Source organism: Scyliorhinus canicula, chromosome 6, assembly GCF_902713615.1.
Source record: "Scyliorhinus canicula chromosome 6, sScyCan1.1, whole genome shotgun sequence".
Lineage (NCBI taxonomy): Eukaryota > Metazoa > Chordata > Chondrichthyes > Carcharhiniformes > Scyliorhinidae > Scyliorhinus > Scyliorhinus canicula.
The window spans coordinates 66,736,926-66,760,777 of record NC_052151.1 but is presented as its reverse complement, the minus strand read 5'-3'; the positions used below and the strand labels follow the sequence as shown (position 1 = coordinate 66,760,777).

At 46.8% G+C, this 23,852-nt stretch overlaps 1 protein-coding gene across 1 annotated transcript in view; it reads right to left on the bottom strand.

Moving 5' to 3' along the window:
- The window catches only part of LOC119967204 (cAMP-specific 3',5'-cyclic phosphodiesterase 7B-like), a 211,383-nt gene that overhangs the window by 57,796 nt on the left and 129,735 nt on the right, over positions 1 to 23,852 (bottom strand). Inside the window, exon 3 of the mRNA XM_038799417.1 lies at positions 11,406 to 11,489. Within this exon, the coding sequence (XP_038655345.1) occupies positions 11,406 to 11,489 (84 nt within the window). The remainder of the gene's footprint in view (positions 1 to 11,405; positions 11,490 to 23,852) is intronic.

Sequence of the window (23,852 nt, the reverse complement as noted above, 5' to 3'; positions counted from 1 at the left end):
TATGATAATAATAATCTTTATTGTCACAAGTAGGCTTACGTTAATACTGCAATGAAGTTATTGTGAAAAGCCCCTCATCGCCACATTCTGGCGCCTGCTCGGGTACACGGAGGGAGAATTCAGAATGTCCGAATTACATAACAGCACGTATTTCAGGACTTGTGGGAGGAAACTGGAGCGTCTGAAGGAAACCCACGCACACAGGGAGAACGTGCAGACTCCGCACAAACAGTGACCCGAGCAGGAATCAAACCTGGGACCCTGGTGTTATGGGCCAGGGTTTAGAGAACCCGAAAGTGTATCATGGAGTTCACCTGACCCACAAAAAAACAAAAGTATTTTTTAAAGTAAAACAATGTTTATTCTATGAACTCAAGTTAACTTTTTTAAAACATATAGTGAACATTTTAGCAACCATCACATGATCAAGAGATAGTCCTTTCATGGCAGACAGAACAGCAGTGCACCTGTTTTGTCTGGCTTCAGCTCCAACACTGAAAATGAAACCAAAACTACACAGACACACCCAAGCTTTTCTCAAAGCGAAACTAAAAAGCAGAGCCAGAGCTCAGCTCCACCCACACTCTGACATCACTGCAGTAACATGAGCAGCCAAACATTTCTTAAAGTGACATTCTCATGACACCTCCTTCCAAGAAAAAAAATAAACCATCAACTTCAAGGTGGTTTCATTTTTCACCTTTTCACTTTCCTTTAAGAAATGCACATAGTAAAATACTTTTTCGTTTCAAAAAACAACACATGCAAACAGGTATAATAATATAGTCCATTTTTTTTGTTCTTCCCCCAAATGAAATCCTTCTCAATTGACAGTCTCTTTGAACAATGTCTCTGCGCGATCAATCCATTTCTCTATGCCTCGGCCTTTCTCTTTAAAGTCAGAGGGCGGGCTTCCGCCCATAGCGGGCCAGAGAATTTGGGCAACCCCAGGGCCCATTGAGTCATGCCGGACCCCGCCATTCTCCGAGGCGGGCGGCGCAACTCACGCCGGGCCGATTTTTGGGGGGACGGCAGGGGCGGATTCACACCGACTCCCGGCGATTCTCCAACCCGGCAGGGGATCGGAGAATCCCGCCCCTCATGTGCAACTCGCAACACTTCCTTTCTATACCCTACCGGCAATACTACTTGATCCACCTGCATATGTAAAGGTCTCCATTTTCTCATCAAGACATCACTTTTACGGTAATAACACTCTTGTATACACTCAGATTCCTCTTCCGTGTATGCTTTCTGATACATCTGTTTAATTTCTACATCTTTCTGTTGTAACTCCACCAATTTTCCTGAACTAAAAATATACGCTGCATCCTCCATCCAACTGTTCCTGTTCTTTTTCAACCATCTGATATCGTTTCTGATAATTGCACTTCAACTTCATCTTCACTCTTTAATTTCTCCTCTTGTCTTAACCTGTGACTTTGCGACCTTGTTACTACACAATTTGGGAAAATCCCAGGATATTCGTCCTTCAACACCTCAGTTGGCTGATTTTCCACTGGCTTATCAACCACAGTAGGCATCACTCCCACCTGCGATCCAGCTATATCATGACCCAAGATCAACTGTATTCCTGGACAAGATAGTTTCTCTATTACTCCTACTACCACTCTTCACTGAACTTTCCAAACTTACCTTATATAATGGAACACTACTCCTCTCACCCTGAATTCCACACATTACCACCTTTTCTGGCAACATTCTTCCCACACTACATAACTCCTCATCTCTTACCATTAAAGATTGACTAGCCCTTGTATCTCTTAAAATTGTGACTTCTTTACCTGCTCCTCCTGATACACATGAGTAAACTTTACCCACACAAGTAAATTCTTTAAAGAGATCTGGCACCTTCTGATCAATCACCTCTTAATCAGGCTGTATAATCTTTTGCACCTCCTTCGCTTCACTTGGGCTTTCCTTTACCACTCTAACAAATCCCACTGTCCTATCCTGTTTTACCACATCAGCCTTCCCAGTGCCTTTCTTCAACCACCAACACTGTGACTTTACATGGCCTAGTTTATTACAGTGAAAACATCTGAAACTTTTCATGTCTCTTCCATGCTCCTGGATTTCTTTTTTAGTCTGAGGTACACTCTCCTTATTATCTACCATCAGATCACCTTTACCTTTACTACTTGAGTATTTCTCATGTCCCCAGTTTCTATCCCTCACAGGCTGAAATTGATGTCGGAAACCAAGCTTTGATTTATGAACTAATAGATAGAACATAGAACAGTACAGCACAGAACAGGCCCTTCGGCCCTCGATGTTGTGCCGAGCAATGATCACCCCACTTAAACCCACGTAACCCGTATACCCGTAACCCAACAATCCCCCCCATTAACCTTACACTACGGGCAATTTAGCAGAGCCAATCCACCTAACCCGCACATCTTTGTGACTGTGGGAGGAAACCGGAGCACCCGGAGGAAACCCACGCACACACGGGGAGGACGTGCAGACTCCACACAGACAGTGACCCAGCCGGGAATCGAACCTGGGACCCTGGAGCTGTGAAGCATTGATGCTAACCACCATGCTACCGTGAGGCCCCAAATAACCCCAGATAATGCATAATCATCTGCCATTTCTGCTGCTAATCTCGCAGTTTTAACCCTCTGCTCTTCCACATGAGTTCTCACTACATCAGGAATTGAATTTTTAAACTCCCCCAAAAGTATAATTTCTCTGAGAGCGTCATACGTTTGGTCTATTTTCAAAGTCCTTATCCTCCTATCAAAATTACTCTGTTTGATCCTTTCAAACTCCATGTATGTTTGGCCAGGTTCTTTCCTTAAATTTCTAAACCTTAGTCTGTAGGCTTCAGGCACTAGTTCATATGCACCTAAGATGGATTTTTTCACCTTCTCATACGTCTCAGATACCTCCTCTGATAGTGATGCAAACACTTCACTAGCCCTACCTATCAGCTTTGTTTGAATAAGTAATACCCTCATGTCCTGTGGCCATTTCATTTGTTTAGCTACCTTCTCAAATGAAATGAAAAAGGCTTCTACCTCCTTCTCATCAAACCTTGGCAATGCTTGGACATAGTTAAATAGATCCACACCAAGCCTTCGACTATGGCGCTCTTTCTCACTATCCTCATCACTATCATCCAACTGTACATTTCCCTTTACGCCTGCCAATTTTAACAAACTGTCATATTTCATGGCCATTTTCTGAAGTTCCAACTCTCTCTCTTTATCTTTTTCCCTGATCTGTATCTCCCTTTCTGAGTGAGCCATTGTCCACAACACACACCCTACTTAAGCTAGAATACCACACCTGAAAAGCAACCACAATATGCTCACCCCTCACTATCTTTAAGTTCACTAGCCAATCCAATAGATAGACTTTTATCCCCCTCGAGCCCCCAATTTGTTGTGGGCCAGGGTTTAGAGAACCCCAAAGTTCACCTGACCCACAACTTTTAACAGATTGTGATATGGGGAGCACACGGCCCACTCTACAGCTGTGGTACAGCAGAAAATCGAAAAGTATTTTTTAAAGAAAAACAATGTTTATTCTATGAACTCAAGTTAACTTTTTAAAACATACAGTGAACATCTTAGCAACCATCAATTCAAATACAACCCCCAAAGAATACAACACTAAGTAATCCTTAATAACTTCCCAAACAACATGCAGAACTTAAAAACAAAACCTTTAACAGAAGCACATCAGTTTAAAGTCACTACTGAGAACATTTATAATTCTGAATTCACCAAATGATCAAGAGATAGTCTTTTCATGGCAGAGAGAACAGCAGTACACCTGCTTTGTCTGGCGTCAGCTCCAACACTGAAAATGAAACCAAAAAGCCCCAGACACACCCAAGCTTTTATCAAAGTGAAACTAAAAGCAGAGCCAGAGCTCAGCTCCACCCACACTCTGACATCAGTGCAGTAACATGAGCAGCCAAACATTTCTTAAAGTGACATTCTCATGATACTAGCGCTGTGAAGCAACAGTGCGAACCACTGTTTACGTGCAGGCATTGAAAAGAGTAAAAGTTCCTAATTATTAACTTAAAGGGCCTAAACCTCCACAAAGTTGCAATCAGAGTTGGATTTCCACTTTGCTTCTACTTTTTTACCTTGTTTTCCTTTTGATCCTGTTTCGTTCGCCTTTCTGGCTTAGGCCAGGTGAGAACTGTACAGGGCAGGGCACTCATTAAGCCTTTGGTCAAGTGCTGCTAAATTGGAGACAAGAAGACACTGCTCCCAAATCAGATAGGTTTAAAGGTCCAGCCATGGAGAAGGTAGGTTTGTCAGGTAACTGGTTAGGATTAGGGAAGGGGGTGGCATGTGGTGCAGTGGTTATCACTGGGACTGTGGCGCTGAGGACCAGGTTTCGAAGCCCGACCATGGGTCACTGTCCGTGTGGAGTTTACACATTCTCCCCATGTCTGTGTGGGTTTCACCCCCACAACCCAAAGATGTGCAGGGTAGGTGGATTGGCCAGCTACATTGCCCCATAATTGGAAAAAAAATAATTGGGTACTCTAAATTTATTTTTAAAAAGAATTGGGTGAGGGTGGGGAGTGGAGGAAGAAGGGGAGGTTGGACAGCTCTGGGTGTTGGGGTGGTCGGACAGCCAGAGAGGAAGGTCGGTAGAGAGGTGGACAGTTAGTGGGGTGGGGGTGGGTGCACCAGTAATTGGGTGGGAGAGGAGCAGACAGCTGAGAGGGGGGCAGGCAGCTGGGAATGGGGTTCAGGTTCGGCCTGGAATTTAGTCGGGAGTTGGGAGAGTTGTCCATTGTGGCAGCGGTAGTCAGGAAGGTGTTGGGCAACTATTAGTGAAACACAGTCGGAATCATCGTGTGTTTGTGATTTAAGTCGCATTTACGGGTGGCTCCCAGTCAATGCAAGGCAATTGCCCATCAGACGTTTGCACTTTCTTGCCAGCAGGTACTGACGCAGCTCGTCGCTCATGAAGGACGAACCCCGGTCGCTGTGCACGTAGTTGGGGAAACCAAACAGAGTGAAGATGCTATGCAGGGCCCTAATGACTATGTGGGAGGTCATGTTGGGGCACGGGATAGCGAATGGAAAGCGGGAAAACTCGTCTACGACGTTTAAGAAGTAGATGTTCTTGTTAGTTGAGGGGAGTGGCCCTTTGAAATCGATCGCGAGGCGTTCAAAGGGCCTAGAAGCCTTGACCAGGTGGGCCCTGTCTGGTCTATAGAAGTGCGGTTTGCACTCCGCACAGATCGGGCAGTCCCTGGTGACAGCTTTAACCTCCTCATTGGAGAAAGGCAGGTTTCGGGCCCTGATGTAGTGGGCGAGCCGGGTGACCCCTGGGTGGCAGAGGTCATTGTGGATACTTTTTAATCGGTCGATCTGCACGCTGGTGCATGTCCCGCGGGATAGGGCATCCGGAGGCTCGTTGAGCTTCCTGGGTCGATATTTGATATCGTAATTGTAGGTGAAGAGTTCGATCCTCCACCTCAGAATTTTATCATTTTTAATTTTGTCCCTTTGCGAGTTGTCAAACATGAATGCAACCGACCTTTGGTCGGTGATGAGGGTGAACCTCCGACCTGCGAGGTAATGCCTCCAGTGACGGATAGCCTCCACAATGGCTTGTGCTTCTTTCTCGACTGAGGAGTGTCGAAGTTCTGAAGCGGAGAGGGTACGGGAGAAAAATGCAACGGGTCTCCCTGCCTGGTTTAACGTGGCTGCAAGAGCTACCCCTGAGGCGTCGCTCTCAACCTGGAAAGGGACGGATTCATCCACCGCCTGCATGGCCGCTTTGGCGATGTCCTCCTTGATGCCGTCGAAGGCCTGGCGTGCCTCGGCTGACAGGGGAAATCGCGTGGTCCTAAAGAGTGGGCGGGCTTTGTCCGCATATTGAGGGACCCACTGGGTGTAGTAAGAGAAAAATCCCAAGCACCGTTTGAGGGCCTTGGGACAATGAGGGGGAGGGAGTTCTAAGAGGAGGCGCATACGGTCCGGGTCGGGGCCCAGGACTCCGTTTTCCACGACATAGCTGAGGATGGCTAGTCTGGAAGTGCGTAAAACGCATTTCTCCTTGTTGTACGTTAGGTTGAGTTTCTGTGCCGTCTGGAGAAAACGGTGGAGGTTGGCGTTGTGGTCCTGCTGGTCATAGCCGCAGATGGTGACCTTGTCCAAGTACGGAAACGTGGCCCGCAGCCCGTACTGGTCCACCATTCGGTCCATTGTTCATTGGAACACCGAGACCCCATTAGTGACGCCGAAGGGGACCCGGAGGAAATGGAAGAGGCGGCCATCGGCCTCGAATGCTGTGTAGTGGCGGTCCTCCAGGCGGATTGGAAGCTGGTGGTATGCAGACTTCAGATCCACCGTGGAGAAGAGCCGATACTGGCCGATCTGATTTACCGTGTCTGCAACCCTGGGGAGGGGATACGCGTCGAGGAGCGTAAATGTATTTATAGTCTGACTGTAGTCGACCACCATACGGAATTTTTCCCCGGTCTTAATGACCACCACCTGAGCTCTCCAGGGACTATTGCTGGCCTCTATAACCCCCTCACTAAGTAGCCTTCGGATCTCTGCTCTGATAAATACCCTATCCTGCAGGCTATACCGCCTGCTACGAATGGCTACGGGTTTACAGTCCTTAGTGAGATTGGCAAAGAGAGGAGGGGGGGAATTCGCAGCGTAGCGAGGCTGCAGATCGCGAGTGGGGGCAGGGGTCCTCCGAAGCTGAGGGTGAGGCTCTTGAGGTTACACTGGAAGTCTAAGCCTAATAAGAGTGGCGCGCAGAGTGCGGGCAAAACGTAGAGTTTAAACTTCGAGTAATTAGTGCCTCGGACTGTGAGTGTCGCAGTGGTGCGCCCCTGGATCTGGACCGAGTGGGAGCCTGAAGCGAGCGCGATAGTTTGCTGCGCGGGGAAAACGGAGAGCGAACAGCGTCTGACCAGGTCTGGGTGTATGAAGCTCTCTGTGCTCCCTGAGTCGAAGAGGCATGGCGTTTTGTACCCGTTGATATGGACCTCTGCCATCGCGTTTCGTAGGTTCTTTGGTCTGGATTGGTCTAGGATGACCGCGCTGAGTTGCGGGTAGTCGGCGGCTCGATCAGCTGTGTTGGAGTGGCCCCGTGATGACTGCTCTCTGAGTTCATAGTCTTGTTCGAATTCCTCCGCTGAGTTGTCCGAGCGCGGAGATGCCGATCGGGCCCGTGGATCGCACGTGGCGGAGGATGACGTCCAAGATGGCGGCCCCCATGAGTCGCACGCGGCGGGCGGCGAGGAAGATGGCATCCAGGATGGCGGCCCCCATGAGTCGCACGTGGCCGGCCGCGTGGTGGAGGTTTTCCAAGATGGCGGCCCCCATGAGTCGCATGTGGCTGGAGGGGGCAGAGTCGGGGCATAGGCCGTAGCGTTTCGGGTTCCGCGGGTCTGAGAGTGCGGGGAGCGGTTACTGCGAGTCGCTGGGGAGTTGAAAGCTGGGGCCCTTTTTGCGAGGCACACTCTAGCGTAGTGCCCTTTTCGCCCGCAGCTGCTGCAGGTCGCATTGCGGGCCGGGCAGTGCTGTCGCGGATGCTGGTTCTGGCCGCAGAAATGGCAGGCTGGAGCAGCATAGTGGCTGGCTGGAGCAGCATAGTGGCTGGCTGGGGCAGCATGGTGGCTGGGCGGCCGCGTAGCACAGGCCTGGGGGAGTCGCTGGTCGGGGGCCCATGATGGGGTCGCGGGGAACGAGTTAAGGCTGCGGAAAGAGACCTCCATCGTGGTCGCTGCTTCCACAGTCTTTTCTAAGTCCTGGGCCCCCTTTTCCAGCAGTCGTTGGCGCACATAGTTAGACCTGAGGCCCGCTACAAAAACATCGTGTACCGCCAATTCCCTGTGTTCAGCCGCGGTAACGGCTTGGTAATTACAGTCATTTGATAAATTGTTAAGTTCTCTTAGGAATTCTGCGAGCGATTCCGTAGGCCGCTGACGACACGTAAACACATGGCGAGCGTAAACTTCATTAATGGGCCTTACATACATTTTTTCGAGAACTGCTAGCGCCGCAGTATATGAACTGGCCGAGTTTAGTTGTGTTGAGATTCTATGGCTCACCCTCGCGTGCAGTAGACTTAGCTTCTGATCCTCTGTCGTTTCGGCTGTGCTCGCTTCGGCCAGGTCGGGCTTGAAGCACCGGATCCAGTGGGAGAAGATTTCTGTAGCCTCTGCATCCTGCGGGTTGAGTTCCAGGCGTCCAGGCTTGAGGGCCGATTCCATAATCGATCGTTACTGTTCTTAAGTCGATTAAATTGATGGAACCATCAATTCATCAGACACGTGTTTCCGAAGTGAATCTAGGCTTTAATCGACTTACTTCAGAGCCCGCCTGTTACCTGTTGATGAACTCGAAGTGACCCAGGCTGACTCTGGACACGGATACTTATACAGCTGCACTAGGGGGAGGAGTCATGGGCTGAACCAAAGGATGAGCCCAGTACAAGTTCCTCAGTGCTCCCAGCGCTACTTCCCCTAGTGGTAGGATGGTGCTACTGTGCTTATAACCACAGTGTGAATTATTATATACATTCATATATTATATTCACCACACCTTGGCTGGGGTTATATGTTGAAGGTGGAGCTGTAGTCAATGAATAGTCAATGTAGTCTGACGTAGGATCCCTTGTTGTCAAGATGCTCCAGGGATGAGTGTCGGGCCAGGGGGATGGTGTCTGCTGTGGACTGGATATGGCGATCCGCGAATTGCAGTGGATCAAGGCATTCTGGGAGTATAGAGTTGATGCGCCTCATGACCAACCTCTCGAAGCACTTCATAATGATCGATGTCAAGGCCACTGGACGGTAGTCGTTGAGGCACGTTGCCTGGTTCTTCTTTGGCACGGGTATGATAGTGGTCTTCTTGAAGCAGGTGGGAACCTCGGAAAAGAGTAGGGACGGGTTGAAGATGTTTGCGAGCACACCCGCCAGTTGGTCAACGCAGGATCTGAGTACACAACCAGGGACTCCATCAGGACCTATTGCTTTCCGAGGGTTCACTTTCAAGGAGGCAGATCTGACTTTGGAAGCTGTGACGATGGGTATGGGTGTGTCCAAGGCTGCTGGGGCAGTTGACAATAGTTTGTTGGTTTCCTGCTCGAAACGAGCATAGAATGCATCGAGTTCATCGGCAAGGGGTGTGCTGCTGCCAGAGATTGGACTCAGATTTCCGTTGTAACCTGTTATGGTATTCAAGCCTTACCACAACCGATGAGAGTCTGTGTTGTTAGTCTGTGACTCTAGCTTATTCACAAATTGAGAAAGAAGGTCTGGTAGTTGTCTTCGCCGTGAAGAAATTCCATCAGTATGTGTATGGCCGATGTTTCACGATCATCACGACCACAAGCCACTGCTCAGTCTTTTTAAAGAAGACAAAGCAATTCCGCCCATTGCCTCCACCAGGATGCAGTATTGGGCCCTCTTGCTGGCTGCCTATGACTGCTCATTTGAACATCATCCAGGTACCCAGACCACAAAAGCAGATGCATTAATGTCTTTTCAGACGCGCCCTCCTTCTCCCAGGACTGATGAGGTAGAGACCATGCTCAACTTTATGGATTCGTTGCCTGTTGCAGCATCCGAAATCCATGAGGGGAAGCTGGAGAATCCAGCCCATTGATTCTGAAATGGAGACCAAAGCTTCAGAAGTCTCTGGTGGGAAGCAAGCAGTGCAGCAGCCTCAGAGTTCCGAATGGAAGAGGAGTTTGCCTTCCAGATATATACCGCCGGAACCAGTCCTGCAGGAAGCACAGCCACAGGCGAAGAGAGTCAGACGCCCTCCTACTCCTCAGACTTCTGAAGAGTCTTTGGATGTTGTGGGGTGTGGGGGGAAATGTTATAACCCACACGGTGTTGGAGCAATCAGTCTCCTTGTGAGTCTTGCTGAAATGGGCTCCACGTGAAGTGGTTGGGGAGCCTGAGGATATGCATGATTGAGATCTGTTTAAAGTTGACCAGATATGGAACCGACAGAGCAGACCCAGCCGGGATGTGATGTATAATGTAAACATAATTGCTTTGCAATAAACCAAGTTTCATTTTGACCAACTTGGTCTACCAAACAGCTCAAAGACTTTATGGCATCAAAAGTGTTTGTTCAGTGCTGTTCAAATAGGACCTTTCGGATTTGTATTTGAGCAACCTAAAACAAAGCCTTTAGCACATCAAAAGCATTCCAGTAATTTAATAAAGTCAATGTGTGCGCTTCAATCTCTTTGAAGGTTTCCTATTTGAAGCTTACACTACATACAGCCGGAAGCAGGTGCTACAGTAGTGTGCATATAAGTGCCACAAAGTCAGCATAGGAAATGGACTTTAATCATTTGAGTGTTTTAATTTTGTACTTTGCCAATAGCAGAGATTATTTGACATGAACATTTTCCAAGAGATTTGCAAAGATTCAGAATTACACTTAAAAGCATGCAAGCCAAGAATTGCATATGCTTGAAAATGGATTAGAGTACAGCATTTGTCACACACAACTGATTGCTATTATTAAGTTCATTGGTAGGGATATCACTGCCAGGGCCTACATTAGTATGTGTGTCACTTTGCTGTAAAACAGACCAGCAATATTTTACAGTACAATGCAGAGTGTGCTTCTCTTTTAAAAGAGTTTGTGTTTGATTTACTAGTGATTTAATCAAGTATTGTGCATGAACGTTGAAAACAGCACAAGCAATTATTATTCGCTGTAAAGTGTGGGGCAGAGTTAGCACATATCAGGAGCTGATCTTTAGATACAGGAAATCATTATAGGTTCCCTTCTAGTTTTTCACAAATGGCCTTAAACATAGCCATTAGCTTACCCCTGCTAATATGAAATATGTTTTCACAAAACACCCCTCTCTCTATTCCCTCTCCCTCCCCAAAATAAAAAATCATTAACGAGGTTGTCTGTGAGCAGTACTTTCAGAAGTTTACGAGATGAACTCCGGGATAGCCAAACCAAATATTAATCAGGAATGGCACACAGAATGATGAACTGCAGTCAACCCTTTACCAAACATATTCCTCTTCAAGAGAAAATCCTCAGTTGATGAGGTAATAAATGTTAACCTGTGAGTAATTTGGAAGATGTGAAGCAAGAAACTATTGTATTGGCTCACAGGGCCAGAGGCCTTTCTTCAAAACAGTTGCCGTTTATATTTCATACATGGGACCCATGACTTAGTTGCATACATTTAATCCATTAGTGCAGTCAATTTCTAATGCAACTTTGTTTCAAAGGGGAAATCTACAGTGAATGGCCAGTCAGTAGCTTTAATTTTACTGCAAATTCACAAGGTAAACTCCACCTTCAGGAATTCAGCAAAAGCAGCAGCAACGTGCTGTGAATACAAACTCTGGACTCTCTGGGTTTTGTCTCAAGTATTTTGTTGGTACTTACTATTCAGAAGACGAAAATCAATGACTGGGTATGACCCTCGGCGCTCAGAGAGAAGCCCTGCTTGCCCTCTCACTCGTGCATTTCCTGGGAAAACATGGAATCAAGAGGAGCATTAGGAACAGTGGTTTTGTTGTTCAGTATTCTACGCTGCTATCTTAGTCCCTTTTTATTTTGCATCACATTTTTTCAATCTTCAGACACTGTCAACATAATTGGATCAATTTCCATGTTTTGATAGAAGTGGAAATGTTGAACATGATAACTACAAAATTAAATTAGGTTCTAGAGTAATTCATTATATAAAATGGTGAGTGTATATGATCAGTGTAGTCAGCCATCAATAAAGATATTTTTGAAGATCCAGGCCTAGGCTTTCTCTCGGCTAACACACCGATGGAACTACATTAGATGTGAAAATCTGCCTATTGCATGCACTTGCTTTCAAGATCCAACTATAACAGAATAATAATAATAATAATAATCTTTATTATTGTCACAAGTAGGCTTACATTAACACTGCAATGACGTTACTGTGAAAAGCCCCCAATCACCACACTCCGTCGCCTGTTCATGTACACTGAGGGAGAATTCAGAATGTCCAAATGACCTAACAGCACGTTTTTCGAGACTTGTGGGAGGAAACCAGAGCACCCGGAGGAAACCCACGCAGACAAAGGGAGAACGTGCAGACTCCACACAGACAATAACCCAAGCCGGGAATCGAACCTGGGACCCTGGAGCTGTGAAGCCACAGTGCTACCCACTGTGCTACTGTGCTGCCCATATAGATCATAGAATTTACAGTGCAGACGAAGGCCATTCGGCCCATCAACTCTGCACCGGCTCATGGAGAGATCAACTGACCTAAGCCCACACCTCCACCTTTTCCCCGTACCCCAGTAACCCCATCTAATATGCACACTTATATGCACACAGTACTGTAGCACCTGCTTCCGGCTGTATGTAGTGTAAGCTTCAAATAGGAAACCTTCAAAGAGATTGAACACGCGCAGCCGAGAAACATGGGCTCGGGGACCGGAAAATCTCGCCCATTAACTCGGCTGTTTTTGTCCATAGATGCTACCTGCCTTTGTGAGCATTTCCAAACTTTTCAAGATTTAGGGACTGTTTCAACTCACTGAAAACCCCAGTCACTTACACAGAGTTAAAATTGGGTCCTTAATGTCTGACTTACTTTGCTGGGCCTGTGATCACCTGTGAAATTAACTTGAAAGTCAGAAGATGCTGGAGGAGAGGAGGCTCTTTTCGATGTGATGCCATGGTTTCAGGGGAGGTTGTTGATTTTAGATAAGGAAAAGCTGTCCCTGCTAGTTTGATCCTGATTTTTCCAGCAGGAGCTGTTCTTCCATTTCCTGGGTCTTTCCCAATGGGCTTTTTCTCTGACATGTCTGGTTTTCATCAAGCGGTTACTGGACCTCTCTGGCCAAGTCAACATTATGGTATTCCCTACCAAGATTTGTGAGAACCGCGAGAGAGCAAATTACACGTACCACCTAGATCTGTTGAAGGAGCAAAATTGTTTTTGAGAGGCCTACGGTCTACTGAGTGATGGTTCAAATTGTTGAATGCACCTCACTGTGCAGTTCCTTGCTAGTTCCCAGCAAACTACAATGAAGTTATTTTGGAGAGTATCCATCATCTCCATCTAAATCATCTAGTAAGTCTAGTCTGGAACATGGCAGGCAAGCTTGATGGCCTCAGTTTGAATGAGTCATGGTTGCTCCTCAGGCATCTAGCGTGTGGTGAAATATACAATTCTGCAAATGCCATTCAACACCTCACGTATACTCAGCTTTGAGCTGCTAGAAATAAGTTTTATCTACTGCATCTAGCATAGGAGTAGCATGATATAAACTGATGTTTTTATCGTCAACATGAAGACAGGACTCAATTTACACAAAGATGGTGAAGTGGCCACTCTCCCATTATGGCGGGTAAATCGGTGAGGACAAGGTCAAGTAGGTTATTGCCTTTTGTCCTCTCACTATCTGTAAGCTTAGTCAGTTAGCTACATCCTTCAAGTTTCAGCCAACTCAGTTAGCAGTGGCACTACCACTCTTGGTGAAGGACACTGAAAAACCTCACCCAGAGTATATTCTAATATCTTGAATATCCGCTTCAGAGATATCAACTAAAGTGAATACGAGAGTTTGGTAGATGGTGTTTTAGCTAATTTGACTCATTCTTAGGAATTCTAACCCATCATCTTCCTTGCACTATCTAGTTGGTTTGTAAATTTAAATTATGTCTTGGCCTCAATGAACATGTTACAACTTTGAAAATGCTTATGCCCCTTTCTCTTGATATATTGACAAGGTTATTTAATAATACAGAAGGGAAACTCAAAAATATGTACACAGATCCTTGAGTTAAATATGGGCAGTAATTTTACAGGAAAGAGACCGGATTCCATACAAAGCCTGAGGTGCCCATTGGAATAGGATTGTAAATAGATCAAACAAGCAGTTATTGCATAAAGGCACAGAAGAGCATAATAATTTGTTTACTGGCATACTATACTGGGCTAGTTATTTTTCCACTGTGACAAACTTGTTGTTAAATGTACTGGGTCTTGTACGAATTTCACATTTTAACACTTTGAAAAAAACACTTCTAATTATATTATTCTCAAGGATTCAACCAAGCGGCAATTTGTCATAAATAGACTGAATCAGTGGAAATTAGCAAGTAATGCCACAGGAAAGTAATAAAAGACAAAATACAAATAGGCACCATATCAGTCACTGAAGCTTCACTGAGGAGAAAAGATGAACCAGTCTCTGAATTTCTGTGCAGTAGCATCTTCCATCAATGATGAAAAGACAGCATAAATCAGATTATCCAAAAGGCAAAACACTGACTTAATTTGGAGCCGAATGCCTACAATCAGTTTCCCACTTGTTTTTGTCACTGTTGCAATGTAGGAAACATGGAAGCCAAACACAGCAAAATCTTGCAAACAGCAATGGAATAAATGATCACATTGTCTCCTTTAGGTGTTGGCTGATGGATAGGCTAATTGTTAACCAGGACATCCCTGCTCATCTTCCATAGGATATTAACATCCACCCGAGAGCCTCTCCGACTTTCACAACACTGCACTAAAATGTCAGCCAAGTTTCTATCTTCAAGTCTCTAGAGTCGGTCTTGAATCCACAACCTGCTGACTCAAGGGGCGTGAATACCATCATTGAGTCAATGGCGACACCTATTTCTCTGCAGACTCCAAGACAAAATGTCTGCCCATTCCAGACAAAAACGCTGTAGATCTACATAGATCTACAGACATCAACGGAGCCTCCCAAAAGGAACATTTCCTGAGCGGATGTTTGGCTACTTGGCATATCCCAGTGGTGTCTGCATATAAACATAGTTCCTGTTTGATGACAAAGTTCACCCTGAATCACATTTAACTGTCATTAAGGGTGGAGTACATATGGCAGACAGCTCAAAGACTCTAAAACATCACATTCATTATAGGCCCCAGTCAAATGGAAATAAATGTCAAGGTCAGTAAGTGTGCCTGTATTGTAGGAGCACTGCCTTTAAAGAGAAGCTGTGTTTGGGAAAGAAAAGTCAAAACAGTTTTTGTAAACTGCTCTTAATTCATTTTGGAAAATAAATTTTACATTGTAAGACAAGTTTATATTTGATTGTTTAATAAGTGGTTAGAACAAGGGACAAAGTGTTTGCACTGTATTGCAAGTTACAAAACTCAAAAAATATTAGCTAGTGAGGTCATACAGTAGTACAAGGAATACAGCTAAATGTTCTTTTATGCAATCATTCTCTTTGCCCACAATTAAATTAAACATCCACTCTGAGCAGTTTTAACACAGAATATTTCAGCTTCAGCCAAAATGTTGTCACTGACAACAAGTTGTAAAGGATTCTGCTGATCCACATGACAACATTTTAATTCTGCATCCATCTGCAGCTATATGCTGTCAGTTGTATATTTTACTTGAACACTATGCTGTCAGTGGAAAAGAAAACAGGGGCGGGATTCTCTGCGAACCGGTGGGGCAGGCAACTCCGGCACTAAGGGGTGGCGTGATCCACTCTGGCGTTGGGCCGCCCCGAAGATGCGGAATCCTCCGCACCTTCAGGGGCTAGGCCGGCGCCGGAGTGGTTTGTGCCGTGCCGGCCAGCGCAGAAGGGCCTTGGCGCCACGCCAACCGGTGCCGAAGGGCCTCCGCCAGCCGGCGCAAGTTGGCGCATGCGCGGGAGCACCAGTGTGTGCTGGCGTCACCCCAGCACACGCGCAGGGGGTTCATCTCCGTGTTGGCCATTGCGGACTGTTACAGCGGCCAACGCAGAGGAATAGAGTGCCCCCACGGCACAGACCCGCCGGCGGATCGGTGGGCTCCGATCGCGGGCCAGGCCACTGTCGGGGCACCTCCCGGGGCCAGATACCCCTGCGCACCCCGAGGATCCCAGAGGCCACCCGCAGAGCCAGGTCCTGCCGGTAAGTACCTGTTGTTACGGGACCGGCCGTAAACAGGTGGCCACTTGGCCCATCACGGGCCGGATAATCACCAGGGGGGCCGCTGCTAGCGGCCGCCGACTAGCGCAGCGCAATTCTGGCCCCCGCCAAATCCCTGGCGCCAGAAAATTCGGCAGCTGGCGGGGGCAGGATTCACGTCGCCCGCCCGGCGATTCTCCGACACAGCCGGGGGGGCGGGGGGCGGAGAATCCCGCCCCAGAAATCTGTGGTTCTCCTGTGGCAACTACAGACTCAAAATAATAAAATGGAAATTGCCATAGTCCCTGAGGACCATTGGCTGCTCACCACTTTTGAGAGAGAGCTGACAGAGGGTCACCATGCCTCAGGTGAGGGGCAAGGAGGAGAAGGTGGGGCTTTCATGAATAATCTCAGCCAGTACAGGAAATTAACCTGCGCTGTTCGCCACGCTCCGCATCACGGACCAGCCATCCAGCAAACTGAGCTAATTGACACTCTCCAACACAAAATAATAAGGGGTGGCACAGTGATTAGCAGCTGCATAGCACCAGGAATCCGGATCCAATTCTGGCCTTGGGTGACTGTGTAGAGTTTGCATGCTCTCCCCGTGTGTGCGTGGGTTTCCTTCAGGTGCTCCGATTTCCTCCGACAGTCCAAAGATGTGGTTAGGTTGGGTTACGGGGATAGGACAGGGGAGTGGGGCTCGGGAGAGTGCTCTTTCAGAGGGTCAGTGCAGACCTGATGGGCTAAATGGCCTTCTTCTGCACTGTAGGGATTCTATGAATTCATTTCAATTCTCAATTACAAATAAGTTTAAGTTATTGGACGCGATCTAATGGTGTCATCGCGCCCAACTTGGTGATGTGACAAGGCTGTTTAATCTCGCAGGGGGCCTCTCACGGGATTTACAATGCTCGGAACGCCTTTTAGATCTCGTTATCTGGATCTCGCCCTCACTAAGCATGACCCAGATTAACAAATGAGTCATTTAAATATGTCTACGCCGGATTTTCCAGATGCCCGAGAGCAAACGGTATTACCTGGTAGACCTTGCCATAGTGCCGTTTAGTACTTGTCCACACAAACGTGGACCAGATGTAATGGCACCTGGGGTCTCCTCGGCCATTGGAGGCCCCCGGATGGTTGCACTCTGGACAGGGTGGTATCCTGGTGCTCATGCTGGCACGTGGGCACCTTGGCACTGCCAGGCTGGGTATGCTAAGGTACCCATGTTCCACGGGCAAGGGATCAGGCCTGGATTGCTCTTCCCTTAAGAGGTGGGGTGAGGGTGGGTGGAGGAACCTCAAGCGGTAGGTTAGGGCAATGTGCGGGCTCCAGAGGCCGCGGTGGAGGAGTGGGGGGAAGGGGGTTTGAAGGATCGGGGCGGCATTTTCATGAATAGTCTTTCTGTACTGGCGAGCTGAGCTAAAGTAAGTGCTGCCTCTGTGGGACATTCCCGACCGTGGCCAAAATAAATGATGGAGTCTCGTGAGATTGCGGGGTCTTTCAGTGCCGGGAAACACCCTGCTATACCCGCCCAAAACCGGACTCTGTTTTTTGCACATTAAATCGCGCCCATTCTCTCAAACTGAATGAGTGAACTTAAGTGAAAGTTTTGAAATTTTCAGAATTAATAGAGATGGCAAACCATATTTTAAATTGCAATTTCTAATTCAATAGGCCAGTAGGATTATAATATTCCAATAATAGAATAGAAACCCTACAGTGCAGAAGAAGGCCAATTGGCCCATCAAATCTGCACCAACCCTCTGAAAGAGCACCCTACCTAGGCCCACTCCCCTGCCCTACCCCTGTAACCCCACTTAACCTACACATCTTTGGACACTAAGGGGTAAATTTAGTATGGCCAATCCCACGTAACCTGCACATCTTTGGACATTCTGTAAAAAGGTCATACAGGGTCGAACCCACAGATGCTGCCAGATCTGCTCAGTTTATCCAACGTTTTCTGTTTTTATTTCATATTTCTAACATCCGCAGTATTATTCTTTTATTATAGTACATATTTTCTGGTTGAAGTATCTGCACAGTCACAATGGACCGAATATCTTAACTCCTGCGCTGCAATTTCTATGAGATGACTTTTCACTTTTAACAGCGTACTTAATGAATTGAGCTCTTTTATGCCCAGTTCAATTTTCATTTCCATTGGAGCAGCTGAATCACGAAGCCTGTTTTTCATCCATGGTAAAAGGGAAAAGTTGCCCCAACCAATAAAGCGAAACAAAGTTTGGCTACGCTATTGCAGCCTTTCTAGCTCCTTGACAACTATTTTGGTTCTGTCACAACTGAACCAATTGAGTTCTATGATCTAAGTTTTTCTAAATAAATCTCTCCCACCTACCATTGGTTTACACATGGGACACTATTTCAGAAGAGCTTTGCTTTGCACCATATTGATGACCATATCAAGCTGGCATCCCATTTAGACTTGCTGGGTCTGGCCGACATCTTTCTGGAGGGTTGTTCACATGACTTTGGGTCACACAGTATTCAATTATATAACATGTGATCACTTATTTCCACTCTTTGTAAAATTATTCAAATGACCTCAGTTGAATGTCTCAGTGCCACTTTGGGCTGAATTACACTTTTCTTTTTGCTTTGTAGAATACAAAGAATTCAGTGAGCTGAATTACAATGTAACTTTATAAATCAAAGCAAGTCTAGGTCATCCATTTCCTGAGCAGATTTCGGGTAACTGCTAAACATTGTTCTCTTCCATTATGAGAAACTTTCAATTCTCCACATTCTCTCCCCCTCACATTTTCTATTTTTCTCCTCACGTTGCCTGTGTTCTCCATCTTTTCTCACTGTTGCCACATGTGCTTGTTACTCTGATCTTACTGCACTCCCTACAAGTTAACCAGTTGCCTACAAGTGACCAATCTGTCTCAATGCACTTTATGTACAGTAGATTATTTAAATGGGGGATGAATATAAGAATGCTGCAAGATCAAAGGTTAACTTTCAGCCTTAAATTCATTCCCCATGCCCTCTACAAGGCTTTCCCCCCTTCCCAATTACCAACTGAGCTCTACTGTATTTGTGCTAATAGTTGCCAGTATTTTCTACTCTTCAGTTTGTCTGAGGCCCAATGGCGTGAAGTTTAATTCTCTTGAGTTTCCACCAGCTTTATGAATATCAGCCTCAATTCTCAAAGTGTTGGTTATTTCAACTGTAGTGGACACTGCACCACTCAGCTTAATCTTCCTAACACTGCAGTAATATGCATCCAGAGAGGGTACTTACACTATACAAAAGTATTCTACACTGCAAGACCTCAAAGGCCTATGGTGCTGGATGCTGACAATAGATCTGTTGCCAGTGGAAAAAAACTCCATACACAATCGATTAAATCAATCAATTACCTCTTGGATGGACATGAAGATCCCAGAGCACTTTGGTTTCTCTTGGTTTCCAGGCCACCATTTATCCCTCAAACAACAGCACCAAAATAATAATTTGTCAGTCATGATTGTTTGTGGGATCTTGCTGTGTGTAAGTCAGCTGCCACATTTCCATGCAAATGAAAGTACTTCATCTGCTGTGAAGTGTTTTGGGGCATCCTGAGTTCAAGAAAGATGCTACAGAAATGCAAGTTCTTGCTTTTGATCCCTGTACACCAATAACAGTCCACAGCTTCACAGTGCTCAAGAATTTCAATCTTATATCAATTGGTGTGATGTCATCCCTTTAGGTAGTCATGAAAAGGTTATAGTTCAAATGGTGTTATGCAGCCAGTACACCCATACATCACCTCATGGGATGTGGGCGTCGCTGGCTGGGCCAGCATTTATTACCCATCCCTGAAGGCATTTAAGAGTCAACCACATTGCTGTGGATCTGGAGGCACAAGTAAGCCAGACCAGGTAAGAACAGCAGATAACCTTCCCTAAAGTGCATTAGTGGACCAGTTGGGTTCTGCCAAAAAATGACCAAGTGTAATTTTGGGCAGATTTCGCCGGGTGATTCCCGACGAGTGTTTGGGCGCGATCCAGATCTGTATTTATCACCGACTTAGTCATTTTTTTAGAGCTACGGGAGTTTTTCACTGAAAAATCCCACACTTCGAATTTTCTTCTGCAGTGGCGAACTAAGGGCGCCGCCAGAACTGGCTCTTCAGAGATCGGAGCGCCATTTTTGAGGGGTGCCCAGATCTCAAAGTTAGGCTTGCAACCCCCGCAGACATGGGCAACACTCCAAGCCACCAACGCCAGAGGGGCAACCTCCCCCCATCATTAAAGGTCTGCATGACCCCCTATCATTTCTATGATTTCTTTATGTTGTCACTCTTGGCCATGATTGTTTTTCCATTTGATTTTTATCCAGAACAGTTATGAGCCCTAACTTGGCCATCCAGCCTGAATTGTGGTTGTGGAAAGCTTCTGGAAACAGCCATTACACATGGCTTTAATACACGTCGTGAATTTAATTATATGTTCATCTATCGGGGTGGGGAGAGATATACATAAATTATTTGCCAAATAAATCTTCCATAATAGTTCGCAAAAGATAGAAAACTTCAGTTTTAAAACCTGACCTGAATGTTGTATATGCATAAAACTAAATGTAACATGGATAATTTTGTTGTTTTAAATGTTTATTTTCAGTTTGACAATTGGCTAAACTGGCAGACTTCTATAACAATACGGCAGATAATTCAACTTGGCTCATGCACAAAAAATGTAAGTAAGTAAATAGGCTGAGTTGTAAACAGCTCTTTATAAGCTAGCACAAAATTCGAGCACAACTGAAGTTTTAATAATGACACCCTTCAATAAAAATCTACTTTTGCTAAATTAAATATGGCACCAATAGTTCTGGGTAAATTGCATTAAAACACAACCCTACTAAAGGGGCACTCAAGTGCGATTACATTTTACAGGTGGTGATTGTGTCTCACAGCCGAATATGCTGTGCTACTATTTGTAGCCACTCTGCAATGCTTTATCACATATTCAATTAAATAAAAATTACAACGGCAACTGTGTAATAAAACAGAGCTCATTTGCTCGAGCATGAAAGGACCAACAACTCTCAACTACAATTATAGCCTTTTAGTCAATGGCCATTCCAGTCAACTGCTGCAGTCTGATAAATAACAGTGCCTGCTGTGCTATCTCACTATCCAAAGATATCCTGTTGCCATGGTTCAGAAACCAATGATTCCTCTTCCTGCCCCTCCTCTTTCCTCCTGACGTTAGCAACACTTTATCTCTAGTAAATAGGACAACTGCCTTCAATCCTCCAAATACTTCCACTTCCTTTTGGTGAAATCTTTTAAAGAATAGTCAATCCATGTAGGCAGCAGGCATTGCTAATTTTCAAAAAATGGTTCATTGTCACTTCCCTAAATGCCGACATAAAGGGGCCAAGACGAGTTTTGTCTTCATGGATATTTGCCTTATCACTTCAGTACCCTAAAAATTACTCAGAAATTTTCAGCTACTTTAAAATCATGAAATTCCCTGGGGCCTTTTAAAAAAAATACCTCTCAACAGTGTTGAGACTGCAGGGCAACATTAACGATTGAAAGAACAACCAATAGGACACAAAAATGTTTGACAGGGCTGGCCTTCGTATGATCCTCCCGCCCACTATCAACACATCTCTCATTTTACAGTGGGCAGGGATGGTGTCTGTTGGACTAACTAGGCCTTTAAATGGTGAATTAATGTGGGGACTTCCTTTGGGTGGTGGTGGTGGTGGGGGGGGGGGGGGGGGGTGGAGAGTCCTCCTGTGCCTATCGGAGGCATCTGCCCCCAAGGTCATATCCCACCCCCGCCTTTAATCCTGCACCACTAGCCTCTCAAACCCTCTTGCTGGGTTCCACCGATACTCTCTTACTTGTCAGTCTGGCCACATGATCCCTCCTTTGTTGGAATTGGCTGCAGTCCCAGCAGTGGCCACCGCTCAACCTGGTGCTGCTTGGGCTAAACAGCTGCCAACCAATTGGATTGACTGACAGCTTTCTCAGGTGGGTTTTCTTCCCCAGATGTGGTCAAATAATTAACCCTGTGTCCAGTGTAAAATGGCTGAGGGGCAGCAGGCTTTTGAGTGAGTGTGATCTTCGCCAGGGAATATGGCATCCCATAATTTTTTTTATTAACTCATGAGATATGGGCATCATTGGTGAGGCCAGCATTTATTCCCCATTCCTAATTACCACAGACAAGGTGGTGATGAACTGTTGCAGTCTCCCTGTCTTGGAGGAACACCCACAGTGCTGTTAGGGAGTTCCAAGTAACCGAAGGAACAGCAATACTCCCTGTTTGCGAACCTCACTCCGGATTTCAAACCCGTCACCACCAGGAGCAGACGGTACAGTGCCCAGGACAGGACCTTCATCAGGTCTGAGGTCCAGCGGCTGCTACGGGAAGGTATTATCGAGGCCAGCAACAGCACCTGGAGAGCCCAAGTGGTAGTGGTGAAAACTGGGGAGAAAAACAGGGTGGTCGTTGACTACAGTCAGACCATCAATCAGTACACGCAGCTCGATGCGTACCCCCTGCCACGCATATCTGATATGGTCAATCAGATTGCACAGTACCGGGGCTTCTCGACAGTAGACCTGAAATCTGCCTACCACCAGCTCCCCATTCGTAAGGCGGACCACCCATACACCGCATTTGAAGCGGACGGCCACCTTTACCATTTCCTTAGGGTTCCTCAATGTGGTCGACGAGTACTCGAGATTCCCCTTCTCCATCCCATGCCCCGACATGACGTCTGCCACCGTCATCAAAGCCCTTAACACCACCTTTGCTCTGTTTGGTTTCCCCGTCTACGTCCACAGCAACCGGGGATCCTCAGTTATGAGCGATGAGCTGCGCCAGTACCTGCTCAATAGGGGCATTGCCTCGAGCAGGACGACCAGCTACAACCCCCAGGGAAACGGGCAGGTGGAGCGGGAGAATGGGACGGTCTGGAAGTCCAGAACTCTCCCGGCCTCCCGCTGGCAGGAGGTCCTCCCCGATGCCCTTCACTTTATTCGGTCGCTCCTGTGTACTGCGACTAACGAAACCCCCCATGAACGTCTCTTTGCCTTCCCTAGGAAGTCCACCTCCGGGGGTTTTGCTCCCGACATGGCTGGCAGCTCCAAGACCCGTTCTCCCCCGTAAGCGCGTGTGGCTACACAAGGCGGTCCCGTTGGTTGAGAGGGTACAGCTACTCCACACGAAGCCGCATTACGCCCGCGTAGCATAACCCGACGGCAGCCAAGAAACAGTCTCCCTTCAGGACCTGGCACCAGCTAGGTCCCTGCACCCCCCCCCCCCCCCCCCCCCCCCGGCACCACCCTCCCTTCTCCCGGCGCACCCCACCACAGCCCCCGCTCCAGGAAGATCCACCCTCCCCTTGGTCCCACCCGTGGATGAAGATGAGGTCGGCATACTCCCGGAGTCACCGATGACCAAACCAACGCCGGCATCAACACCACACCTGCGGCGCTCACAACGGCAGATCAAGGCGCCCGACCGTCTAAATTTGTAGACTCTTTCAAAAAATTGTTAGCAACCTGTATGTAAATAGTTTCCAACAACCCCGCTGGACTCATTTTTAACCTGGGGTGAATGTGGCAGTCACCACTGTTGTATTATATACTGCATCCGAGGGTATTACGGTAAGGCCCCTGTACTACAGGTACGGGGGTAGATCCATGCCTGCTGGCTCCGCCCAGTCGGCGGAGTATAAATGTGTGTGCTCTCCGAGCTGCAGCCATTTCGGCAGCAGCTGCGGGAGGCTACACATCTCTGCTTAATAAAGCCTCGATTACTCTCTACTCTCGTCTCACCATAACTGATAGTACATCAGAGGGGAACTTGCAGATGGTGATGTTCCCATACATCTGCTGCCCTTATCCTTCAAAGTGGTAGAGGTCACTGCATGTGTTGAGATACCCCATCAATTGAGGAAAATTTGTGGAGCCTCCTCCTCCA